General features: G+C 38.4%; 2 protein-coding genes across 3 annotated transcripts in view; both read left to right on the forward strand.

The window, feature by feature from the left end:
- Positions 1–8,316, forward strand: part of LOC148081749 (E3 ubiquitin-protein ligase HECW1-like) — a 40,817-nt gene extending 32,501 nt beyond the window's left edge. For both annotated transcript variants that reach the window (XM_087788766.1, XM_087788767.1), the window contains 9 exons: positions 663–777; positions 903–1,016; positions 1,106–1,258; positions 1,329–1,427; positions 2,346–2,475; positions 2,569–2,715; positions 2,794–2,908; positions 3,700–3,898; positions 3,969–8,316. In XM_087788766.1, the coding sequence (XP_087644892.1) occupies positions 663–777; positions 903–1,016; positions 1,106–1,258; positions 1,329–1,427; positions 2,346–2,475; positions 2,569–2,715; positions 2,794–2,908; positions 3,700–3,898; positions 3,969–4,080 (1,184 nt within the window). In that variant the 3' untranslated portion in view covers positions 4,081–8,316. The remainder of the gene's footprint in view (positions 1–662; positions 778–902; positions 1,017–1,105; positions 1,259–1,328; positions 1,428–2,345; positions 2,476–2,568; positions 2,716–2,793; positions 2,909–3,699; positions 3,899–3,968) is intronic.
- A 976-nt stretch (positions 8,317–9,292) lies between these two features.
- Positions 9,293–24,240, forward strand: stk17a (serine/threonine kinase 17a). The gene is made up of 7 exons (XM_087788757.1): positions 9,293–9,606; positions 15,551–15,763; positions 21,318–21,465; positions 21,631–21,757; positions 21,837–21,885; positions 22,784–22,963; positions 23,147–24,240. The coding sequence occupies exons 1-7, from the start codon at positions 9,431–9,433 to the stop codon at positions 23,469–23,471; spliced, it is 1,218 nt and encodes a 405-aa protein (XP_087644883.1). The 5' UTR covers positions 9,293–9,430; the 3' UTR covers positions 23,472–24,240.
- Positions 24,241–24,649: the final 409 nt, after the last annotated feature.

Below are 24,649 nucleotides of genomic sequence, written 5' to 3' on the forward strand. Positions count from 1 at the left end.
AGTGAGCTTAGTAGGAATTTTATTTTAGATAGGATGCTAGTTTAGTAGTGTTTTAAGCGAGATTCTATCTCCAAATTATAGATTATATTCAACTTTTGTTTTGTTCTCTTTTTTTTTTTTTACTTGATGCTGCTGTAAACTCAAGATTTCCTTTGTGGGACTAATAAAGGAAAATCTAATCTAATCTAATAAAGCAAAAGAAATTCTCAATTACGGCGCTGGGTCAAGTTGATCGACTCCCTGTCTACCATAAATACATATGCAGTAGTGGAGGTGGTTCACCTTGACCCAGAGACAACACAAGGGATTCCACAAACACATTTGTTTCCGGGCCCTCGGGTCACCTTGACCCAGAGATAACCCAAGGGTTAAGAAGCCCACAGCAGCTTAAAATATCTGATTATTGTTCTTGTAAATTGGCAGAAAAAAATGAATAATGAAAACAGCCCGGAGTGAAATTTTAATTGTTTAATAGTTCAGTTTAACAGTTTTACATCCAAAAAAATTCTTGATAAACTCAGCCTGGATTTCAAAGTCATAAACGGTCACCTAATTTATGAATATCTTTACTATATACTTTATCATAATACTTACTATACACACATCCTATTCTAACAAATGCATGTAAATCTCAGTATGTTGATGATCTGTGTGTCTCTCAGGCCTTCAGAGAGCCAGAGCGCCCGCCCCGTATCGCAGGGACTTCGAGGCCAAACTCAGAAACTTCTACAGGAAGTTAGAAGCAAAGGGTTATGGCCAGGGACCCGGCAAGATCAAGTAAGACCGACCGCAGACCAGTCATTGATTTGTACTTCTGTTGGTCAGACACTGCAGCATGATGTGTTAAACTAGCTTGTAGCATCATCTTAATGATGTCCTCGTGTTCGTGGTTCCTCTTGCAGGTTGCTGGTACGGAGGGAACATCTGCTTGAAGGCACCTTCAACCAGGTCATGGCCTATTCCCGCAAGGAGTTGCAGCGGAACAAACTCTACGTCACCTTTCTGGGAGAGGAAGGGTGAGGCATGCTCTGAAGTTGTACACTATGTAAAGAGCATTCTTGATTTTTTGTTTTTGTACAATAACATTTTTTCTGCGGTCTTCCAGGTTAGACTACAGCGGTCCCTCCAGAGAGTTCTTCTTCCTCCTGTCTCAGGAACTGTTTAACCCGTACTACGGCCTCTTTGAGTACTCCGCCAACGATACCTACACCGTCCAAATCAGCCCCATGTCCGCCTTCGTGGAGAATCATCTGGAATGGTGAGTGTGTAGCGATGGGTCCAGGGTTACAGATGAAGACTAATGTTAAATAATAAAAATGTTTTTTCAGGTTCAGGTTCAGTGGCAGGATTCTAGGACTGGCTCTGATTCATCAGTACCTCCTCGATGCATTCTTCACCCGACCGTTCTACAAGGCTCTGCTGCGACTGTATGTTAACACGTTTTTTTTACACTCACCTGATAATCTTTTACAATATATTTCTTAAATGCAGTGACATTAGCTTCTCCGTCCACGAGGGGGCAGCGTTTTACTAGTTTATTGTGTCTGACTTAAAGTTCTTATAAGTCATATTAAACTACCCAATACTCCCTCCGTCCTGATTTATTGAATTAAATACTATCAATTTTTAAACTAAAAAAAACAACACATTTAGATTTTATTTTCCACCTATTTTTTTTTGGCTTATTTTTATCAATATACTTCATTACTTTTGTAGGATTTTTAATATTGTTATTAGCTCACTTGGACATTATATATCACAAGCTTTTTGTAAATCACTTGCACATCACACTGCAGAGAAATACACTTCCTCACTGTGAAAACTCAAAATCCTATATACACTTTTTTTAAATTCCAGGCAAAATATCTCATGATAGTAGTAGAGACATAAACAGTAAGATTTGAATTAAATATTGTTTTGGCTGCATCTTTATTATCTTTAATTTTCACTCATGCAGATTTATTAACTCATTACGAGCTAAAAAATAATAAAAACAATTTTCAGAGTTGCCTTTTCTACTAATTTTCGACTAATTTATGAATCCAGACAGTAATCCACGTCCCCACCAGCATTTTAAAATCTGTTTCTTGTGTCGTCAGTAACGTTTTATGAATATTCCGAGGTAAATAGAGATAAAAAAGATAAAATAAATTATTAATAAATGTCCAAAAAACTTAAATTAAAAATCCAAAAATAATTTTAGCAGATTCGTCAATTTGATTTTACTGATAAGTTGGTTGTTTATTGTATTTTATTTCATACAAATTAAGTCCATAAATAACTTATTAGCATTATTTAGGTAACATTTAATTCCTTTTGGCTTCATGATGATGTGTCTTCTACAGGCCCACTGACCTCTCTGATCTGGAGTATCTTGATGAAGAGTTTCATCAATCCCTGCAGTGGATGAAAGACAATGACATCACCGACATCCTGGACCTCACGTTTACTGTCAATGAGGAGGTCTTTGGCCAGGTTGGAGAACACCTCCCACTCCCCCCCCCCCCTGCATTATACACACATTGCCATCACAATTGTTGTTTTTAATTCCTGACTTCTGTTTTTCAGGTAACAGAACGGGAGCTGAAGTCCGGCGGATCCAACCTGCAAGTAACTGAGAAGAACAAGAAGGATTACATCGAGCGAATGGCCAAGTGGAGGGTGGAGCGAGGAGTGGTGCAGCAGACGGAGGCGCTCGTCAGAGGCTTCTACGAGGTCAGCATTCTATTATCATACACATCGATCGTCCATTCACTGATCTTTGTTGTTTTTTTGTTTTTTTATTCATTCCAGGTCGTGGACTCACGGCTGGTGTCCGTGTTTGACGCCCGAGAACTGGAGCTGGTCATTGCAGGCACGGTAGAGATTGACCTGAATGACTGGAGGACTAACACTGAGTACAGAGGAGGTGAGTATGTTCACCATTAGGGCTGTGTATCTGCAAGAATCGTTACGTACGATACGTATCACGATACAGGGGCAATGTACGATATATTATATTCTATTCTATTTCTATTTTTGCATTTTATTATTTTATTTCTGGGTGTTTTATTTGTGGTATATTGCTCTTGCTGTTGTTTAAACCGAATTTCCCCTCGTGGGACAAATAAAGGATTTCTGATTCTGATTAAGATATATTAAGATATATTGTGATACTGTAGGAACAAGGATATATTTGTAGTATTGTCCGAGTACTTCACTCTGGTGTTTCAGAATTTACAGACCACGTGACTCTTGAGGAAGCTGTAAGCCTTTGTTTTCAAACCAAAATATGTCCAAACATCAGCTTTAAGAAACATCTTAAGACGTTTCTATTTGTTCAGGCTTTTCCTTGATTTTCTGGAACTCCTGTGTTGTTCTCAGTATTATCTTGTTCTTTAAGTGTATATACTTTTTTGAGTATTGCTTTGTTTGTTTAAGCGCTTTGTGACCCTGGTCTGGAAAAGCGCTATATAAATAAATATTACTTACTTACTTTAAAAGCTGCTGGTGTCGACTGTATCCTCTCGTCCTCAGTCGTCCCCAAGATCTTGCGGGATTTCATCGTCCCTTTAGCAGCAAAGGATCTAATGACTGCTGAAATTCAGCGAACAAAGTTCAATTGCAACACAAAACAAATGGCGTGCCAAGTAGACAATTCTCCGATACAGTGAGTTTTCTCCAGATATGTCAGCTCGACTCCTCTCTGCTCTCGCTCAGGTTACCACGACGGTCACATCGTCATGCGCTGGTTCTGGAACGCGGTCGAGCGGTTCAACAACGAACAACGTCTTCGACTGCTGCAGTTTGTCACCGGGACGTCCAGCGTGCCCTACGAGGGTTTCGCCGCTCTTCGCGGGTCCAACGGACTCCGGCGTTTCTGCATCGAGAAATGGGGGAAAGTGACGTCACTGCCCAGGTGAGAGAACTTGAAAACATAGTTTTATTATAGGATTTGTTTGACTCTTTTTTTTTCTTTAATCTGTCAGGGCTCACACGTGTTTCAATCGTCTGGATTTGCCTCCCTACCCGTCATACACAATGCTGTACGACAAACTCCTGACTGCTGTGGAGGAGACCAGCACCTTTGGCCTGGAGTAAGAGGTCATGTTCAACAGCTGCACCACAGAGAGCGGGAGAAGGTCCAGCAATGACATTATTTGTCATGGATTGATTCGTCCCCGCCGATACTACAACCGAGTAGTGGCTCACTTTTAAGGGGCTGATGACGGTCAAACAAGAAAAAGGGTTTTCGATGCTAGTTTGTGTTTTTACGGACCAGTGATCGTCTGAAAACAGGCGAAGAAAATTGGTGGTCGACATGAGAGCAGGATCTTCAAGGGGAAAGGAAATGGTGAAACAGTTTAACCACTTTAGAGGATGGAGGTTTAATATAGTAAAAACGAAATAAGGAAATGTAGCCATGTAACTTTTAAATAGGTTACCAAAAAACATCAATGACTAAATGTGGGTCATCCAACCAACAAAGAGGAACAACAAGTCTATTTAAAATATACCCGTTGTTGTAGCACTTGTGGGTCAGAACAATTAATTACAAGAATTCACTGGTTAACAATCTTCGTCAGCTTTGACGCTTCCGGGGCGAAGTCAGTTTAAAATAATGGAATAGCAAGAGGGATTAACATTTCAAACCAATGTCATGATGTTCTATGCATATTATTATTAACATTCCTGTATCGGCATCATGATGGATTACTAAGACAAGCCACAGTCAAGAATATCAAAAGTATATTAATGTAGCCTTCAGACTTCACTTCGTTGCTCTTTAATCGTGAGGCAACACATCTACTAAACAGATAAAAGCTTAACTATGTAGAATATGATGTTCTGAATTATTCCTGTACAGAACTCGGTCTTTTAAATGTGTGAATATCTCATTCTCAGGTGGTTTATTGCTGTGAAATGATTTCTAAATATCGATTAGACTGTATTGATGCAGATGAATGCCAAAGAACAATCAAGAGGGATTACAGACATTTTTAGGAAAACATCCTATTATTTTAATTAACAGACTTGTGTCTCAAAACAGTAACAAATGCAAGACGCACTAGAAAAGCTGAATTCTGAGTAAGTATTAAAGACTATTTCTAAAGTAAAATATAAGACAGATTTACCTGAGAAGTCCAACACATGTGTTATTTCATGATATTTAAAGACATAAATTACTATAAAATTGCAAAAGATTAAAAACATTTAATGGGGTGATACATATTTGTTTTAGATTATTGCATATAGACATTATTATTTTATTATTATTTTATTTTAGAAACTTTGAAAACAAATCGGGCGCCATTTTTGTCTTAATATCTTGGAACAAGAACCATTTTTAGACTTACTTAAAGTAAGACAAAAAGACTTTCTTTAAGATTTCACTCTTTGCTCTGTTTCTGATGAGTTTCTAGACCAAATACGTCCGGACTTTACGAACCATTTTCCATTCTAGAATATTCAAAACCAGCAAAGCTATGAAAGGAAAAAGACGAGAAAACCATGAATTATTATTATCTTTTCCGATTATTAAGGAAAAATAATCCAATAACTTTTGGTGGTAAATTTAACCAACTATTCTCTGACGCACTGGCGATGTGTTGATGACGCTTCAAGAAGCAGTGTCATTATTTTCAGAGCCCACTAGATGGCAGTCTCTGCACTATAAATCCTGTGCATTGTTTTTAAACTGAGAGCGCCACCTACTGTGCTAGAAAATGGCTTCATGAAGCTTCATCCGATCGTCAGTTCTACAATATAAAGACACAATGTAGCTCATTTATTTAATTTTTAACCAGATGAAAGAGCTCACATTTGATCTTTTATATATACGTCAAAATCCTTCTCACGGTTACCTTGGGGAAAATCAACAGACCTTGGTTGGAATCAGATCCAGAACGCCTAAGGAAATCCATTTCTATTCAAGTATGGAACACCTTGTAATCCAGAGGCAGCCAAAGTAGCTGATTTTTTATTTTCTAGATACATGAAAAAATAATGTGTTAACGTCATGATGTTCTAAATGTATGAATCAGTGTATTAATGGTCGAGCCTTTTCACCTCTAAGTCTATATAATGACCACTGAACTATGAGAGAAGAGTTTTCAACGAGAGGCAAGAGGTACCTTGAGGTTCTTAATAATGCATCTTGTCTTTTTAATTCATAAACAACATCAATATCTATAAGGTATAACCAGTGATGCAGTACTTAAAACGAGATGTTGAGAAGCAGCTGGACTGGATTGCTCTCTGTTAACAGCAGCTCCTCCGAACTCGCTACTCCATGACATTTTACAACGTAGCCATGAACTCCACTCAAGGGCTCTGGGAATACCTGACATGGAAACTGTTTCATTGGACTCTGTCAATTATGGTCTGGATGTGAGTGGCATGTGCTCACGTTCAAGTCTTCCACTGATCGTTCTAGAGAAAAAAATGAATTTCAGCTGTCGATGTTGGTTTTTGCATGGAGCAGGTTCTCCGCCCACCAAACCTTTACTGTGTCTCCCGAGGATGGCCTCGACAAAGCAGCATGTAGATCTCCAGGAAGTAAAAAAAAAAAAAAAAAGAAAGGTCATTGCAGAACAATTCTTGGGGTCGCTTTGGACGAATCCGTGTAATATATGCAATCGTTCAAGAGCCGGGCCGTCCATTTGTGCTTTTTTAAAACCATCATGGACTCGCAACATCTCCCTTCGCCGTCTCTTCAGTGGGAATGAAACCGTGCCTCAGTTACTCAATGCCTCATACTGTCCGTGGCCTGTGGTGTCGTGGTATCGTTGTTACACCTGCCTTGGTTCTTTTTCTGCGCATGTTCCCGTCAGTCTGTCGAGCAACTTGAAGCATCCCGAGCAGGTATCTGGTGTTTAAGTTAGGATTGTATCGAGTCTTTAAAAAAAGAGCTTGTTCGAAAACGTCTCAACATCCTCCTTCTTCGGAAACTTAAGCCAAATATATCACATATCTCTCACGTTTTTTCGTTGTTTGAGATGGAAATCACGAGGCTAAATGATTTTGAAGACAATCAGTGTCTGGGTTTTTTTTTTACTTCTGTTATTTTCTCGTCATGGTCTGTCAAAGAATGTGACTTTTGTCTCGCAGTATGTTTTCTGATAGATCCATTAATGGTCTGAAAAGGAACATCAAATTTAATCAAAAGGAATTCTGCCTGAGTTGTGGCCTTTTAAATCTATTTTAAAATGCTTCTGATCACGTAATATTCCCTTAAAAAGTTCTAAAACAATAGGTAATCACTGCATTTTGCAGATGATGTTGTGATTTTTTATTGTTATTAAGGAAACAATGAAATTAAAATTCAAGATTTCGATCTCAACCGTGAAGCATCGGTCAACTCAGGCAGAAGGATGACCGTTTATTTGGATCAAATATTGATCCACTACTGAGTTGCAACACTTTGGTTATTTATAAATGTCACAGTCTCAACATACTCAGTGAGGTTTTGCGTCGGTGATCATGACGTCAATGTCACAAATACCTCCTTTTTTTTCAGGTTAGAATGACTGAAGCACGGTTGCAATAACAACATCTGTATATTTAAACTCATGATACATTTTCCACCACCGGGAAATATCTGTTGCCATTCTTTCCCTGAAAGACATTTTTTTTTGTTTCTGGACAAACTTTCTATCATATTTCTGAACATGACCGAATACAAATGTGTGGTGTATCCAATAGGCAAACTTTTATTATGATCTGTAAAGTGTTGAATTTGTGCCCCATCGAAAAAAAGAAAAAACATTTTATATTGTTATTTATACGTTATTGCACTACGGGAATCTTTGTTTGATGCTATGAAAGGAGTCATATTTTGCCTTCACTTTTTGATATTTATGCATTTTATAATATACATACTTTGCTTGATGGTCGCTCAGTGAGTGTGTAACAAGAAATCCAAACAATATCGTTTAAATCTATGGACATTTTATAACCACGTGGTGCATGAAGACAGCCAACCATCCATGTTTTTGTCATGGCACAATACACAGTTTTCTGGTTTAAATAAATGTATTATATTATAAATATATTTAAAAATTGCCTTTGGGAAGTCAAAGAAAAGTCATTGAATTTGTAGAGAAAGTAAAGATGGTGTTGTTGGTATTTGCAGTGGTGATATATATGTCTATTTTCGGAATAAGACGGTGAAATGAAGAGAATGTTTTCAGGTGGTTTAGGAGAGACACGGAAGCATGTTTTTTTTGTTTTGTTTTTTTTATTGTTGTGTGTGTTAAATTATTATAATGTTCTCAGGCCGTGCAGTTGCTCCAACGTACCTAAAACACTGTTGAATCTCAATAAAATGATCACTTTCTAATGTTGCTGTCCTGCAGTGATTAAACAACACGGATTAGCAAACATGTTAAATGTGATTTGATGGATGGATGGATGGATGGATGGATGGATGGATGGATGGATAAATGGATGGATGGAGGGAGGGATGGATGGAGGGAGGGAGGGACGGAGGGATGGATGGAGGGATAAATGGATGGAGGGATGGATGGATGGAGGGAGGGAGGGATGGATGGATGGATGGAGGGAGGGGTGGATGATGGATGGATGGATGGAGAAATAGATGGAGGGAGGGAGGGAGGGAGGGATGGATGGAGGGAGGGAGGGAGGGAGGGAGGGGTGGATGATGGATGGAGGAATAGATGGAGGGATGGATGGATGGAGATCTCCAGATGGATTATTTAAGTCAGTCCATCCATCTATCTTGGGGTTTCCAAGATAGAAATTGGGTTTCCAGTTTACACAGCAGACGATAGATTCATAAAAACAAGAACAAAGCGCAATAAAAAAAAAGTTCAAGGGTTGACAAAATCCAAATAAAAAGAACATAGATCAAAGAAAAATAACACAAAGAAAAGGATACAAAGATTAACATAGAATAACATCATCCTTTCACTTCACTTCTAAGGTAAGGTGTTGCATCATGGGAAGAAGCATTCGTGCACTCCATCTGCTTCTCTGCTCACTGATAACAGTGTTCAGAGGATGATGTCATCATCCATGATGGACACTAGTTTGTCCAGAGATCTTCAGGACCAGTTTACCGTCCAGTTATGATCGATGATGACGGATATTGATTTATTTATAATCTTGGATATTTTTTTTGTTCAACTACTATGCTCTTCCTTCTTTCTTTGTTTGATGTTGCACCATCCTTCCCTCTTATCTTTGATGTCTTTACATTTGGAATATCATTTGGAGATTGGATGATTTCATTGGCCGTCGGCGCCGTCAATCACGCCCCGCTGCCATGGTAACGCTGGAAAGCTTACATCGCTGACACACAAGGTTCTCTCAGCTGTGACTCTCGTGCCTCCATGTCGACACCTCTGACGCGCTCGTAGAACCTTCAGCCCAAAACCTTTTTCTTTTTTTGCTTGATCGAGTCTCAATCCTGCGGACGAAGCCTTTCGACATGATCCCCGAGTGTCCGGTCACCGGGGGCCGCCTGCAGCAGCGCCTCGTCCCGGCGGAGGCGCCGGAGAAGAGCCGCAGGACCAGCGGGGGCTTGTTGAGCGACATCAGAACCACCATCAAAACCGAACCTTTCAGTGAACACTACACCATCCACCCCGGGAAGGAGCTGGGCAGGTAGGATCCGACAGTTGGTGCCGTTTTTAAAGTTTCAAATAACTGTCGTTAAACCTCTCAAGTTGATCCTAAAAGTGTAAGATCTCAAAAGTAAGTTAAGTGTTCTTTAACATTTCAACTGACTGGGTTTTTTTTTAAGAATCTCTCACCACATTTACTATAATAATAAAAAAAATAGTACTTCATTTACAGCATTGGTTTTCATCATGATGGTTTGGGAAACAAGTGAACTCTGTCTAGCAATGTATTAACTTAAGTGTGGCCCTAAAGATGAGATCAAAAATATATAGAAAATGTTTCTGACAGTTTAATATCAGATTATTAACTTAAAGTACAACTCAAAATACAACTTTCTTAAAGTGATAATTCACCCAAAATTCAAACTTTACTCATTTACTTTACTCAACCTCATGTCGACTACGTTGGGATTATTTCACATAGTAATCGTTTTCCTTGTAGTTATAGCCGTAAATGTTTGTTCATTTTAATGTAGCGACTGGAACTGAGCTGTCTTCCTCTTCATCTTCGTCCAAAAAGACACTTTAAAACATTTAAAAATACCTGTGGTGCTCTTCTGTAACTTCCATCTTGTATTGAAGCCTCTACAATAATAATAGTTTTTTTTACGGAAAAAATTCTTCTTGTCGAGGCTTATATACAAGATGGACGTTACAGACGAGCACCACGATAGGAGATATTTGGATATTTTAAGCGTCTCTTTGGAGGAAAACCCCTGAGCGTCAATTGCTTCATTGAATTAAACATTCGCTTATTAAAATGGATGTACCGTTTTGTCTGTAACTCTTAAAACAAACTGATAACTTTGACAATAATCCCAACCCTTTGGCCGACATGGGGGTGAATAGAAAATAAGGGAAGTTTGAGTTTTGGGTGTATTATCACTTTAAGTTGCACCGTAAACATTGATGGTGTGAACACAACAGAAGTGCTGTTCCAAAAAAAAAAAAAGTGCTGTTCTCTTTGTATCCTTTGTCTTTTTATTTTTCTTTGATCTATGTTCTTTATCTTTATCTCTAGACTTAGATTGTATCATCTTGTTCTTTCTCTTTATTTCTCTTTGTTCTTGTTATTATTTTATTTTGATTTATTTTTTATGAAAAATTGCTGTATTTGCTTTGGCTATTGGAAAAAAGACAATTTCCCGAAAGAGACCTCCTGAGGGATCAATAAAGTTCTACCTTACCTTACCTTACCTTAAAATCCATTAATATTGGACATGGTTCAACCTTTTAACCCTAGTGCTATCTCAGGGTCAAGGTGACCCGAGCGCTTGATTAAAAAAAAATGTCTTTGAGGTCAGGCCCAGAGACCACACAAGGGATACCACAGTGCATTTGTTTTCAGTCCACTGGGTCACCTTGACCCTGAGATAATACAGGGTTTAAACATTTTAGGAATGTCCCTAAAAGAAATATGAACTTTTGTGTCATTAATCGTCATCGACCATTATATGAGATGAACATCGGAGCTTTCTCTAAAAGAGCATGAAGGTAAACACACGTCATGACCCTGATATTGCAGTACGTCCATGAGAACAGAGGACAGTGACAATTAATAGAAGAGAACAAGGTCAACCAACTCAGGATTCTTAAATAGACATTTCTGAGCAGGAATGAGACATGTTTCAAATCCATCTCTCTATACACGTCAATGTATTCAGTGCTATATATAGTTCATGATTGCTCGGTCAAATTTTAATCAAATATTGTTTTAATTCTCTGACCCAAATTACTAAATCACTCTGTTATGAAAGATAAACACAATTGCTCTCAGAAAGTTGGATGATATGTTGAATCTCTCCTTCAAAAATGAAAATATGAAAATCATGTGCTTCCATTTGTTCCGTGAATAGATGGACCGTGTCATATCTTCCACAAAAGTGAAACTGTTTCCGTGAATCGACTCTCTGTCCTTGACTTATAACTGCATCAAAGCTTTTTTTACAAGCCGACAACCTCCCGTTGTGGAGCAGTGTTTGTGAGTCCGAGGCACAAAAAACAAATCCTGCATGTGTGCGTGGCTTTTTGTGTCGTATGACCTGACATTGTGACTGAGATTAGCTCCCAGAACAACATCAAAAAGGCTACAATAATCTGCCGCGCGGCTCCGATACACTCGGCCACCGGTTTGTGCCGAAACAATCCACTTGTAATTAATACGGTTAAGACTTGAGCGCCGCGGTCCTCATGAAAGATGTGGTTTCTGTTGAGCAATCAGTAGCTGAACCTCTTGAGATACTTGATAAGAGATATTTGTCTAAAGGGACTCAAACAAGATTCATAACAGAAGTGGGTCAGCGTAAAGAAGGAAGAAGATTTTTTTAATTTGGAAGCCTTCAAATTCTTTTCTGTGAGGGGATTTTTGTGGGTCATGTATTCCGAAAACTTTCCGAAAACTCCCCTTTAACATGGTCGTTCAGTTCAAGAAATAATGACTAATAGTAACTGCACCAAATAAAGACTGGAAAGCCAACCTATATGGACTTACAGCAGGGGTGCCCACACTTTTTCGGTTCACCAGCTACTTTGTAGGAGTCCAGATGATCTACCTTCATCAAATTTGTAAGTAAGTTCATTCATTACTCACATGACTTGCACTGAATGGACTGAATAGACTGATAATCAGTCACGATGGAAAGACGTGTGGATTTAAACACCTTTATAGAAAAATGACTTGCATAAATAAGTAGAGTATTGCAATCAAGAAAGTCAAGTGGCATCTTTAGTCCTATTTTCACACTGTTTCCTCTGTGAGTAACTTTCAAAAACGTCAGGTCTAATCACATCTTATTGAGATGATTCAAATTCTAAAAAAAAAGTAGGTAAACAAAGAACCAAATCATTATAATCATCATAAAGATGGCAATGGGCACTTCAGTCACTGTCTTGACCATTTATTCGTTTTGTATATACAGTATTCCCAAGATGAACCTAATTTTGGAAGAACAAAGGTCAAAGAATATAACATATATTGTATGAATGAACAGGTATTTATCAATATCTACATACAGTGACATCCTCTTGTGCGTTCCTAGTATCTATCACTTCTTTCTCCAAATCAGGTTTATTCCGTATTTCAAATATCTGTTTTTACTATACAACATTTAAAAATACACATTAACAAAATTTTATGAAGACTTTGTCAGTTTCTTCAACCGACATGCGTATTGGTCGTCCAGCAGCTTTGTTTTGTACAAGGAGACCCAATGGCAAGACCGTCCAATCATCCAACATGTGTCAAATTGACACCCCAAGTCAGTGTAGTGGTCCACAAGAGCTTTAACACCTATTTAGTTTACATTCAACTAGACAACAAAGTTAATGTGACCTGTGATTCCATTAAGTAAAAAACAAAGGGTGGATAATGTTCCATTTGCACTTGGATACACTGTTCAGCCCACTTTTCTTTTTTTAATTTGGCCCTTGGATTGATGCTGTTTGAGACCCCCTCCCTGACCTATCTTTAACCCTTGTGCTGTCCCCGGATCAAGTTGACCTGAACGCAAGGGATACCACAAACACATTTGTTTTCAGGTCACCGGCTCAGCCTGACCCAGAGACAACGCGAGGGTTAAGTTAGACCCTCTCGTGTTGGCTGTGTTCCACCATTATACCGACCTTTATCTAAATACCAATATGTTCATGGTTTATGTGAAGTGGAATAGTAAAGGCTGAAAATGGTTTCCATCTTTTCTCTAGCACCAATAGACCATTGAACTTGGGCAAGGGGTCATTTTTATTCTTTTTTTTTTTACCGCTATAGAGATGTAGTCATTTCTCAGCCCGTCTTCTTGACCAACGAGCCAAGCAAGAGGCTTGCCAGTCAGTCCCGTGCTTTAACAGCTTGACACCCGCCAGCTGGCAACAGAGACAAGCCAGGGATAGGGCAGTTTAAGGTAATACCTTCTCTGCGGTGGGAGTCCCAGATGGCTCGCAGCCAAGCTCCTTTGGCTGCTGCTACTATGATGAGGCACTTGTTCCGAATTCCATATGGTTAAGACCTCGAAGCTCTTATTCTCATTTGGAATTAGCGACAAAAATCGCCACTCACTTATTAGCTCTGAGGGGACAGTGCCAAGCTCTTAAGTGATTGAATCCCATGCTGTGTCCCATAGGCTTCTTTTCTTTTGTTATCTGTGTTGTCATCTGAATCATTTAATCAACTATATATTTCGATTTGTTATCATTATAGTACAATAAATGTTCCAGATTCCTTTCATGTTAAATTAATTTATAAAGAGAAATTAACTGAAAGTTTGTTGGATAAACTAACACTTGTTATTCTGTAGATCTTCTTTTTAAAATCGAGTTAATTAAATCTGTTTTTAACAGTTTTTCTTTTTCATCTTCTGTTATTATTATGTACAAAAAGGGAACTGTGGATAAAAATATCCAGGTTTTTTGGGAGAACTTCTTGTCTTGTAGTCCAGTAAGAAATGATAGCCGTCATACACAAGATACAGCCGTTATTGCTTTTTATACACTGTCCTGTGCTGAACACACACACACACACACGTGAACCCGAAAAGCTATCTCTTTTGAAGGGATAGTGTGTTCATGTGGTGGCTGGCTTTAGAAATGTGCTGACGGAGCTTTAGAAAAGGCTGCTGTGGCCCACGCTGCTTTCTAAAGAACGGCTCCAGTCCAAACAGCATATAGTGCCGTCCCCACTGAAACCCACCGGTGCTAAAACAAATTTATGATCATAACGTTTATATATCTTAAGCTGAAAAACACTATGTGTAATTTCGGATACAGCAATTATCCCACTCAGAATGGTAGCATTTGTGACCTGCGAAAACACACACATGCATAATCATGCAACATAATCAATGATAATAATTGTGTTTTTTTATTTTTATTTATGAAGGTAGAAATGACCTCAACCTGCCTCTGCTAATAAAAATAATAAAAAAGGTGACCTTTAATAACCTGTACTAATCCAATGTTTAATATGAGACAAGGTTTGTAAGTTATATTTGTAAAGCGCTTTTTGCAGATCAGGGTCGCAAAGCGCTTAAACAGCAAAACAATACACAGTTAAAATACATGCTTCAACAGACCAAGTGACCATCACAGTGACAAACACAGCAAAAACACTCTGACCATGAATAGCTCTGGAAGAAGAAAACAGAATTTCAAAATGGATCCAATGCAGAGTTTAAAGGATCGGGGAAATGTGAGTCCTCCTACTAGAGCCGGTCAGAATTCTCGCTGCAGTGTTTTGTGTTAACTGCAGGCGAGACAGCTCCTTCTTATTTAGACACGATAAACTGTTACAGTAGTCTAAACGAGACTTAATGGTACACAACATACCAACATCCCCAGTGTAGGACGGAGCGTTATAGAAGGTCCTTCATCCCAACTGGTGTCAGGATATTTAACTCTTTACTTTAAATATCCTGATGCTAATCCGTAGTGTGTTTTTCTTCTCGTGTGTTTTTATTTTATTTTATTTTATTTTATTTTATTTTATTTTATTTTATTTTATTTTATTTTATTTTATTTTATTTTATTTTATTTTATTTTATTTTTATTTTTATTTTATTTTATTTTATTTTATTTTATTTTATTTTATTTTATCCTGTTAATAGTGCTAATTTTCTAATACTGTAAATAATTTGTATATTTTTAAGATCGTTTTTATTTTTATTTTATTTTATTATCTCTTTTACTATTTCTTTTTTTTCCATGCACTTTATTTTCATTGTCCTGCTGCTGCTGTTGTAAAAGTGTTTCCCCTCTGGGGATGAATAAAAGTTTTCTATTCTATTCTATTCTTAACATTTCTCTCTCAGTTAAATGGCTTTTTTTCATGTATTCTTGGTGTTTACAGTTTTAGTGTTTGGCTTAAAATAAAGTTCAATTTAGAATCTAAAGTAAGTCAAACTCATCCATCTCTGTTTTTTTCCAAAAAATTCCAGGGGGAAGTTTGCTGTGGTCAGGAAATGTGTGGAAAAATGCACTGGTAAAGAATACGCTGCAAAGTTCATGAGGAAGCGGCGAAAAGGCCAGGACGCTCGTATGGAGATCATCCACGAGATCGCCGTGCTGGAACTGGCCACGTCATGTCAGCGTGTGGTCAATCTTCACCAGGTCTACGAGATGACGTCCGAGATGGTTCTTGTCCTAGAGTTGTAAGTATCTGATCGTATATGCTTTCTTGTTTTTGTTAATTCAATAGTTAAATAAGTCCAAGACACTTTTTTTTGGGTTGTTATCATATTTCCTTTGATTCCTGGTATGTTTCCGTCAATGTCCTTCTTCAAAAATGATGATTATGTTATTACTACTTTACTACACTACTCTCCACTATCTAAAGAGTACCAAGCCCAGACTACAACGCATAAAAAAGTGTATTTAACTTACACAGAAAATACAATTTCATTATTTTATCTTTCTTAGACAGCACTTAAAGTACAACCACAACAGCCTTGACAACAGGGACAATAACATTATTTCTTTTGTTTTGTTTTTTAATATAGGTTTATGTAAGATTTTAACGTTTTTCTTTTTCTTACTAGTATTTAAGGAGTAAAGGTGGACATAAATGGACTTATATGTTGGCAGTGTTAACATTTCTGAAATAAATATCTGTATGTTTCTATGAAAATGAATTTAAAAATGAGTTTAAGTAGAAAAGCTTTGCTATGATTTACAGATTAATTTTCTGAGTACTGGAACCCTAATTTCCCAAGGGAACTTTCCCACGGGATTGTTAAAGTAATGTCTATCCATCCTTATTTACAGCTCAAGTTACAGTGAATCGAGCAAATATCTATCAATGTTCAAAGCAGAGCACCTTATGATTTTCTTTGTGTTGTATACAATAATTTAAAGGAAACTCGCCCGAAATCAGGTCAGAGATAAGTTTTTTATTAACACTTACATCATTGCGTCAGTTAGTTTTAAACCCATAACTGTTTAAATAGTTAAAGCAAAAATAAATAATTAACATTGAAGTTGTAAAAACTTGGTGAGTACATAACACATTTACTATTAAAGTTCACTTTTCAGTCTCGATTGTATTTATAGTTTTGTGCAATTTCCCTCAAATAAGAGTTTTCCATTCATATGGAACATGTTGATCTTATTTCTTATACACACATAAATGGACTCAAAACAATAATTACTCAAAAAGGGTTGTAAATTCATACGTTTTGTGCAGTTTACATGCAGATAAGTCATAAAATTAATTATAAGTTAAATACTGTACTCGGGCATCACTAAGTAAGACATTTAAGAACATAAAAGGAAAAGCAAGAGCAACAGGAAATAAAGTACCGACATTTTAATCCTGCAAAAGTTTAGTCTAAACCTTAATGCTCCAGTAATCTCCAGTTATTCCAACAATGTGTCTGGCCTCCCTTCAACCGGTGGCACTAACACACACTCTTTGCACACTAGATATTTCATTTCCTGTGTCCTTGGCATCCCGACTGTGAGTTGATGGACCCTTAGGGCAAATTGACAGTGTTTCACAGTGTGTTGGATCCATCCGTCCACCATATAATGACCAACTGGGGCATATCTCTGCGTGACCCAGAATGTGGTTTTCAACACACACACACACACACTCACGTGCTAGTGTCTTGTTGACTAGTGTGGCCACCGCACCAGTTGTCGATGAGCTCATCTCACTGGTCAGGCCTGAGCCGTGCTTGACCTCGTTCCCATGGTATGTGTGAGTGCGATTGTGTGTCACACTTTATTTCTATCGGGTTTTTTTTTTTTTTCCTCTTCTCGTCTGTGGTCCCCCAAACACGTGCCGTATTGGATTTGGCCTGGATCTCCGACTGTAGAGGCAACACGCATCCAATAGGAATATGCTTCCTGGACAAGAGCATAGCAGTAAATGATCAACTTTGTATTCACTTTTTAAAAGGGCAGTGGTGGACACAAGATATATTTTATTAAATCTGTCAAAAGTGAGCAGATAGGTAGAGGTTGAGATGTTTAAAAATGATCCAACAAAATACTTTTTGGGGGGTTTCTTCTACATCTTCTACAAAGATTGTAGATTTCAAAGAGGATCAGAAACCACCAAAAGACACGTGCCACACGAGACAATCTGTTTTTTTGTGAGGCCGATCTTATAAACGCTCCCCTGCCTCGGACGGTAATCCCAGTCCCAGCCATTGTTCAATCAGAGGATCATCCCAGAATTAAATGCTGTCCTAGATGATGAAGATGATGATGATGATGCTGTCCAATCAATTACATTCCCATACGCACGTGGACAAGAGTTCAATCGAGTAACTGGGGATATTTAAAGACGGGGGATTTCCAGAGTTTAACTTTAGTTCATTGATTGCAAATGAAATTAAAATTGACACAAAATGAGCCAGAATCTGAATTCAAGTTCAGAAATGAGCGGAAAAATGTCAAATAAACGCTCAAATTTTCTCAAATGTTTTCTTTTTTTTTTCTCAAACTGAACATGCTTTACTATCTTTGTTTATGTAATATTGTCATTTATTATAATTATTATATATATAATTATTAAGAAAATGTGGATTTTAATATTTTAGTCAAATATTAAAACCTTTTGCACTAGAAATTTGATGTGCCTTGTAAGAATACTTGTGAAAAACTTGATTTAAAAAAAAGTGTATCCTACACAGGTCCATGATCAGTCATGAGTGTGTGATAAAAACAATCCACATGTGATCACCAGCACTCGTGTCAGATGTGTTCGGACCAGAGACGCAACAATCCCATCCCCCCCGTTCTTTCATTTTTCTCCCCTCCGGCCTTTTTTTCTTCCATATTGGAGGGAAGTAGAGCAGAATGCTTCTATTCTTTGTGACAACATACTTCAGTCCATTTATTTTCCCCCCAGCTTCCTTTTATTTGTTGGACAGCTGACAGATATTTCGGGCAGTAGAGCAAATGGTGATGAAGGAGTTTTGAAGGAAGGAGGGTGGGGGGGGGGGTAGAGGGGAGACAATTCCATAAATGAGGGTCAAACTTGACATAGAAAACCATTCATGCTGGAAAGACGGGGAGAGAAAAGATGGGGGGCGGAGAAACAAGGCGAGGTATTTCACGGAGGATGAAAAAAAACCAACTAAATGATGATGAACGGGACACGCGGGTCGATGTGACAGGAATAAAAATAGAGGAGGGAGGATTCATGTCGCCTCGGCTGGCAGCGCTCCAGCTCCATCAGCACAGTTGAGCTGTGAACGACCACGTGAGGAAGCGAAGCGTGGCAGCGAGCCCGAAGACGATCAAACCATCAACCCTAGAATCTCTGATTCGCACGCCAGAGCCGTGTCAATGAAGTCCAATCAACTTCAACTTCAATGAGGTTAATCAAACACTAACATGTTTAAGCTTCTATCATTTAATAGGAGCTACAAAGACTATCTTTATCATATTTTCATAGATATGTTTATCTATTGTTTTGTATATTTTTAACAGTTTCAAAGACAGTTGATAAGATCACAAGGACCTGCATTTAACCTCACGGTCATCATGACAACACGTTGTACAGTTAAGAGAGTGCGTAGTTCCTCACGAGTTCCTCCGTGAATCGAAGCTTCTGTGTCCAGCCACGGTCATGCTAAAAAGGTGGGCCCCCCTGGTTATTTATTCTCAGCGAGGGGCCCCCGGTAGAAGGTTAATGCCGCACTGGATGTAATTGCCGCTGATGTCATAGTCTTCCAACGGCTGGACAAACATTGCGCTTTTGTTTTGATTTGAATTCCTGGAGAGCATCTTGTCCGTGGTTGAATCGTGTGTTTTTAGAAAGCCGCGAGTGCGTGCGCATGAATACGTCGAAGGGGTGCCGTGAGCCATTCACATGACCTCTGGGTTCCTCACTCCGTCACACACATCTTCCCTATGATGGACGTGTACTTCGTGCAACTCTTATACCTTTTATAATGCACTTCTGGTGACGTCCACTCCCTATATAAAGCTAATTCTGCTCTGCAGTTAGGAATAGAAGTTTGTTTGATCCTGTTTTGTGTCGCAACTTAACTTTGGACAGCAGTCATTACGTCCTCCATAGCGTGAGGATCTATGAAACAGATTCCTGCGAGGACAAGTGGATACAGTGGAATCTAGCAACTTTTAAACTGATGTTTAGACGTATTTGGGTTAAAAAAAACAAATGAAAGTCAATGTGACTTCATCAAGAGTTACACAGGTAGTACATTAAAGTACTCAAGCAATACTACAAATATATTGCTGTTCCTACAGTATAAGTAAGTAAGTAAGTAAGTCATTTATATTTATAGTATAGCAGTATATCATATTGTTGCCCCTGTATCGTGATATGTATCAAACCATGATCCATCTTCATGTGTACTATGGGTTAATGGAGATGCTGAAAGAAAAAGTTTAAGGTGGTGTTCCTTGTCCATTAGCAACGAAGGAAGGAAATCTAAATCTTTTTTCTGTCTGGAAAGTGTTTTTTGGTGAGGAAAAAACTGATTTATGAAAAGTATATATGGTACTCTTAGTTTGACAATGATGACAGGTTTCATTGAATTAGTGGATCAAAGCGGAAGATTATAAAGTAGATAGTGCCATCTAGTGGCCTTTTCAAATAAAGACACTGTATCATAATACCTCATCAACCCATTACTACATATTATCACTAGTTTACGGACCTGATGTGTGTTTAACTTCTTCCTAAATCATTTTTTTCCCACATAAATAAATACTAAAACACCTTCCACACAGAAATAATCAATGCTACAGAAATGACACGAGTTAGATTTCCTTTCTTTGTGGCTTATGGACAAAAAACGCCGCCTTGAATGTGTTTTTATCTTTTTGTTTCATGAGGTATCATTGATCCATCACTAATAATGGGTAAAACACTCACTATATATGGCGCATCCTGATTTTGTTTTATAATTATATATTTTCTTTGCACTTTCCACATAATCACGACATCGGTGTGTGGTTTAAAACAGGCTTATAAGATCAAAAGTCTATGGTTGAGTCCAGTCCATGTAATTGTATTCTGAAAAAAAGATAAAAGCCCTGCGTTGACACTGATTTCATTAATAAAATCACTCCACGTGTGCTGGTATTGAAAGTGTTCAATAAGTTCATGACCTTTGTTTCTTTTTTTAGCTGCTGGAATTTGTATGAGTTCCTGGCTTGTTTTTGAAGTTCAACAAGTGTTTCCTATGATGCAGGAAATATTTTCCTCTCACCCTGAAAAAGCCAAAACACACTACAGTCGCCCACCTCTACCTCCTCCTCCTTCCTGTCCAAGATAAAAGCCCAATTCAGCAGCACCCTGAGGGGACGCCTTGTCTTTTTCGATGCCTTCCCCATCTAGTTTTTATTTCAATTATCACTTCATCTAATGCCCAGGAAATGAAGAGTCTCCAGCCAGAGACCGTTTCACTGAACCCCTCTGGAAATCTATTGATGAACTCCAGAACTGCCTGCAACAGGAAACGTGACGCTTCTATGACCTTTTTTTTTTCAAAGCTCTACTTGTTACAGCTACTGCATATTATTATTAACTTGTTTAGCTATTTTACTTTAGAAAAGAGCTGAATAAATGCTCTGTCCTGCTCTCAGAGAACTTCTTAAATACTCTACATTCACACAGGTCTGTTATGGTCAGACTGGAAGCTCCCGTCAGAGTATAAAAGACTCCATGTTTTATTTAATATATTTAATAAAACTCTTTTTAAATGATGATTGAACTTTTTTCAGTGCTGCCGGCGGCGAGATCTTTAACCAGTGTGTGTCCGAGGAGGACGACGAGGCTTTCACGGAACAGGACGTGAAGCGGCTCATGAGGCAGATCTTGGAAGGAGTCTCCTTCCTCCACCAGATGGACATCGTGCACCTCGACCTGAAGGTGAAATAACATTGGAACGTCCTCCATTGTTTGATGTCATCACATAAATCTTAATCTACTATTAGTTCAACTTTTCCCTGCAAGTATGGTTTGCAAAAATGGATAAAGTGTCATGTATAGGTTTTTTTTCTTAACAAATAATTGACTAAATGTTTTGCCTTTTAGCCACAAAATATTCTGCTGACCAGCTGCTCACCTCTGGGCAACATCAAGATTGTGGACTTTGGTTTGTCCAGGGCCGTCAGCGGTCACCAGGAGCTCAGAGAAATCATGGGTACTCCCGAGTATGTCGGTGAGTCCTCCTCCGAAAAGCTGCTTAGCAGTTTATCTATGAATTCTCTTTTGAAGCTTGGCTGTGTTTTGTGTTTCAGCTCCAGAGATCCTGGATTACGAGCCTATCAGCACTGCCACAGATATGTGGTAAGACAAGCAGTCAGTCCCACCACACCAGCTCCATGTTGTCCTTCCAAATGGCAGGAAATAAAAAAGAATATTAAAGCGTCACCAGACATTATCGTTCTTGTAAATATGTATATATATTTTTTGGGTTAATATAATAAAATTGTATGAATTTTACAATTCACAGTTACATTTTTCTCTATTTATTAAAGCAGAACATTTTGACATATTTTATTTATATTTAAGGATTGCTTTAATTTTCAATAGTCATTTATTGCACGGTATAATAATGTGAACAATGCTCTTCACTACAGAACTGTGACAATAGGTTTGCTGATGAAGCTTCATAAAGCAGTATCATATTTTCCGATGGCACTTAATAATTCATCAATTTCTACTAACAAACTATTCAATAAATATACATAAAAATGTTGTTTAAGAGAGTGACACCTTCTGAACTCTAAGAGCCTCCCCTTTTTTTTAGGGGGAAGCAGAACGAAAAGCGCCTTACAAATAAAAATGACCAACTTACTTACTTAGAACGTAGGTTCCATGACACCGCACTGTTGGGTGGAGCAAAAAATATTATAGTACTGGTGATATTGCATTAAATTATAAAGTCATTAATTCACTGTGATGTTTAAAAACTGCAAGATATTGCAAATGTCACTTATCATGGAAAAGAGGATAAAGCACTTGTTGCATATGTTTTTTTAAATCAAATAAAGACCCAGAGTAAATGATAAAATTGCGATCTTAAAAAGGTAAACTATGGGCGCCATCTAGTGGTTAGTAAGGTCAGCTTAGTGGTTAATAAGAACATGAGTTTGCTTTTTAAATATTTGCAATTACTCGATGATGATAGTTTTATGGCCTCGCTGGAATTTCTATTGATTTATTCATTCATTGTTTTGTTCAGGAGCATCGGGGTCTTGACCTACGTGATGCTGACAGGAGTCTCTCCCTTCCTGGGCAAAGATAAGCAGGAGACCTTCCTCAACATTTCTCAGCTCAACATCAGCTACAGCGAGGAGGAGCTGCAGCCATGCGAGCCGGCCGCCATCTCCTTCATCCAGAGTCTGATCCACAAGCAGCCACAGTCAGTCCCTCCATCCCTCCAGCCTGCTATTGATCACTAAATATATAAGTTCAGGACCAAAATAACATGACAAATTGCTTAAAGTGTTTAATGGAATGATGGAATTACATAGTATAAATTGTATTTCAACTATTTTACATGTGATATTTATATATTAATGTTCATTTTTGTGAATGTTTTCAGGTTGCGGGCCACAGCTATGCAGTGCCTCCAGCACCCGTGGCTCCAGACAACAGAAGACGTTCTCCCTCCAGAGCCCTCCAGTCCCTGCGACAGCATCGCCAGCACCCCGGAGAGCACGCTCAGCACCGTGAGCTCCAGTGAAGAGGAAAAACCAGTGACCGAGGACCTGATTGTCGTGGCCGCCTACACGCTGGGCCACTGCAGGCAAACCTCCGTGGTCAGCGCCGAGAAAGAGGGGGCGGAGCAGAAGGCCATTTCCAAAAGATTCAAGTTCGAGGAGCCGTTCAGTGCCCTGCAGAAGCTTCCGGGGGAGTTTATCTACTGACACCCAATGAGCAGCACTGGCATGGTTACACACAACCCCCTGTATAACTCTTAATCTATGTATATGATGCAACAACAAAGACTGGACCTTGAACTTTTTATTGTTATACTTGTCTTTTAGTTTCAAAAAAAGGAGCCACAACAGCAAAAAAAACGATTGGATCATCCGTCAAGACGAGAAATAATTAAAGTTTTGTGCAATCCAGAGAAGTAAAGTGGGCAGAAAATGACTAACAACACATGATCAGTTTCTTCCAGAATTTTCTAACAGTAAAACGGGGAAACATATTGACCTCTGATGACTTCACTACGGACCAGTGAATGTTGACAGCCACTGAAACACTCTTCTAACTCAGAAGTTTATTTTCCAGGTTCCTGCTGTCTGTGTTTCAAAGGTAAAGGGAATCCTTAAGCCACACAGACAGTAAAAAAAAAGCTTTAGATTTGATTAAAATAAATGCTCTTCCTTTTTTTTTGCTTACACAAATGTCATTTAAAATCGTCTTTCCGTTCAGTCGCCATGCCTGCCTGCTCTTCTGCCACCTTTATCATCATACCACACATTCAAATGCACTAAATGTACGAACGCACCAGCGCTCAGAGGCCCTTGTGTATGACGACGGGACTTTCCAGCATTCACTTCTTCTTCTATAAGCTACCATAGCAGCATATTTAAAAATGATCTCATTTTTTATTTGTAGATGTCCATGTGGTGTAAACAGTGGTGTTTCATTTGTACATGGATGTTGAAATAAACGTTTCAAACATGCTGTCGGAATTTTGTTATTTAGATCTCTTAACACTGCTAAAAGGTCAAACATATATTTTTTTTCAAAATTTTTGTTTGAAACTTTTAGATGTTTGAATGTCAGAGCTTCAACTCAGAACTGACAGAAGTGATGCAAGTAAGTCATTTATATTTATAGAGCGCTTTTCTAGACCAGGGTCACAAAGCACTTCAACAATAAAAAAAGATACTCAAAAAATACACTGAGACAAACACAGGTGTCCCGGAAAGTCAGGGAAAAGCCTGCACGAATAAGAAAGTCTAGAAAGATGTTTCTTGAAGGAGTCAGTAGATCCATCAAGCGCAAAGAGAGAGGAAGATCATTCCAAAGCTTAGTAAGTAAGTAAGTAATTTTTATTTGTATAGCGCTTTTCCAGACCAGGGTCACAAAG

This window comes from Callionymus lyra, chromosome 4 (assembly GCF_982586985.1).
Source record: "Callionymus lyra chromosome 4, fCalLyr1.hap1.1, whole genome shotgun sequence".
Classification (NCBI taxonomy): domain Eukaryota; kingdom Metazoa; phylum Chordata; class Actinopteri; order Syngnathiformes; family Callionymidae; genus Callionymus; species Callionymus lyra.

Coding starts and splice junctions, on each gene's coding strand:
- stk17a (XM_087788757.1), top strand. CDS start 9,431: ATGATCCCCGAGTGTCCGGTCACCGGGGGCCGCCTGCAGCAGCGCCTC. Junction 21,466..21,630: donor TCGTGCACCTCGACCTGAAG/GTGAAATAACAT, acceptor TTTGCCTTTTAG/CCACAAAATATTCTGCTGAC. Junction 21,758..21,836: donor GGGTACTCCCGAGTATGTCG/GTGAGTCCTCCT, acceptor TTTGTGTTTCAG/CTCCAGAGATCCTGGATTAC.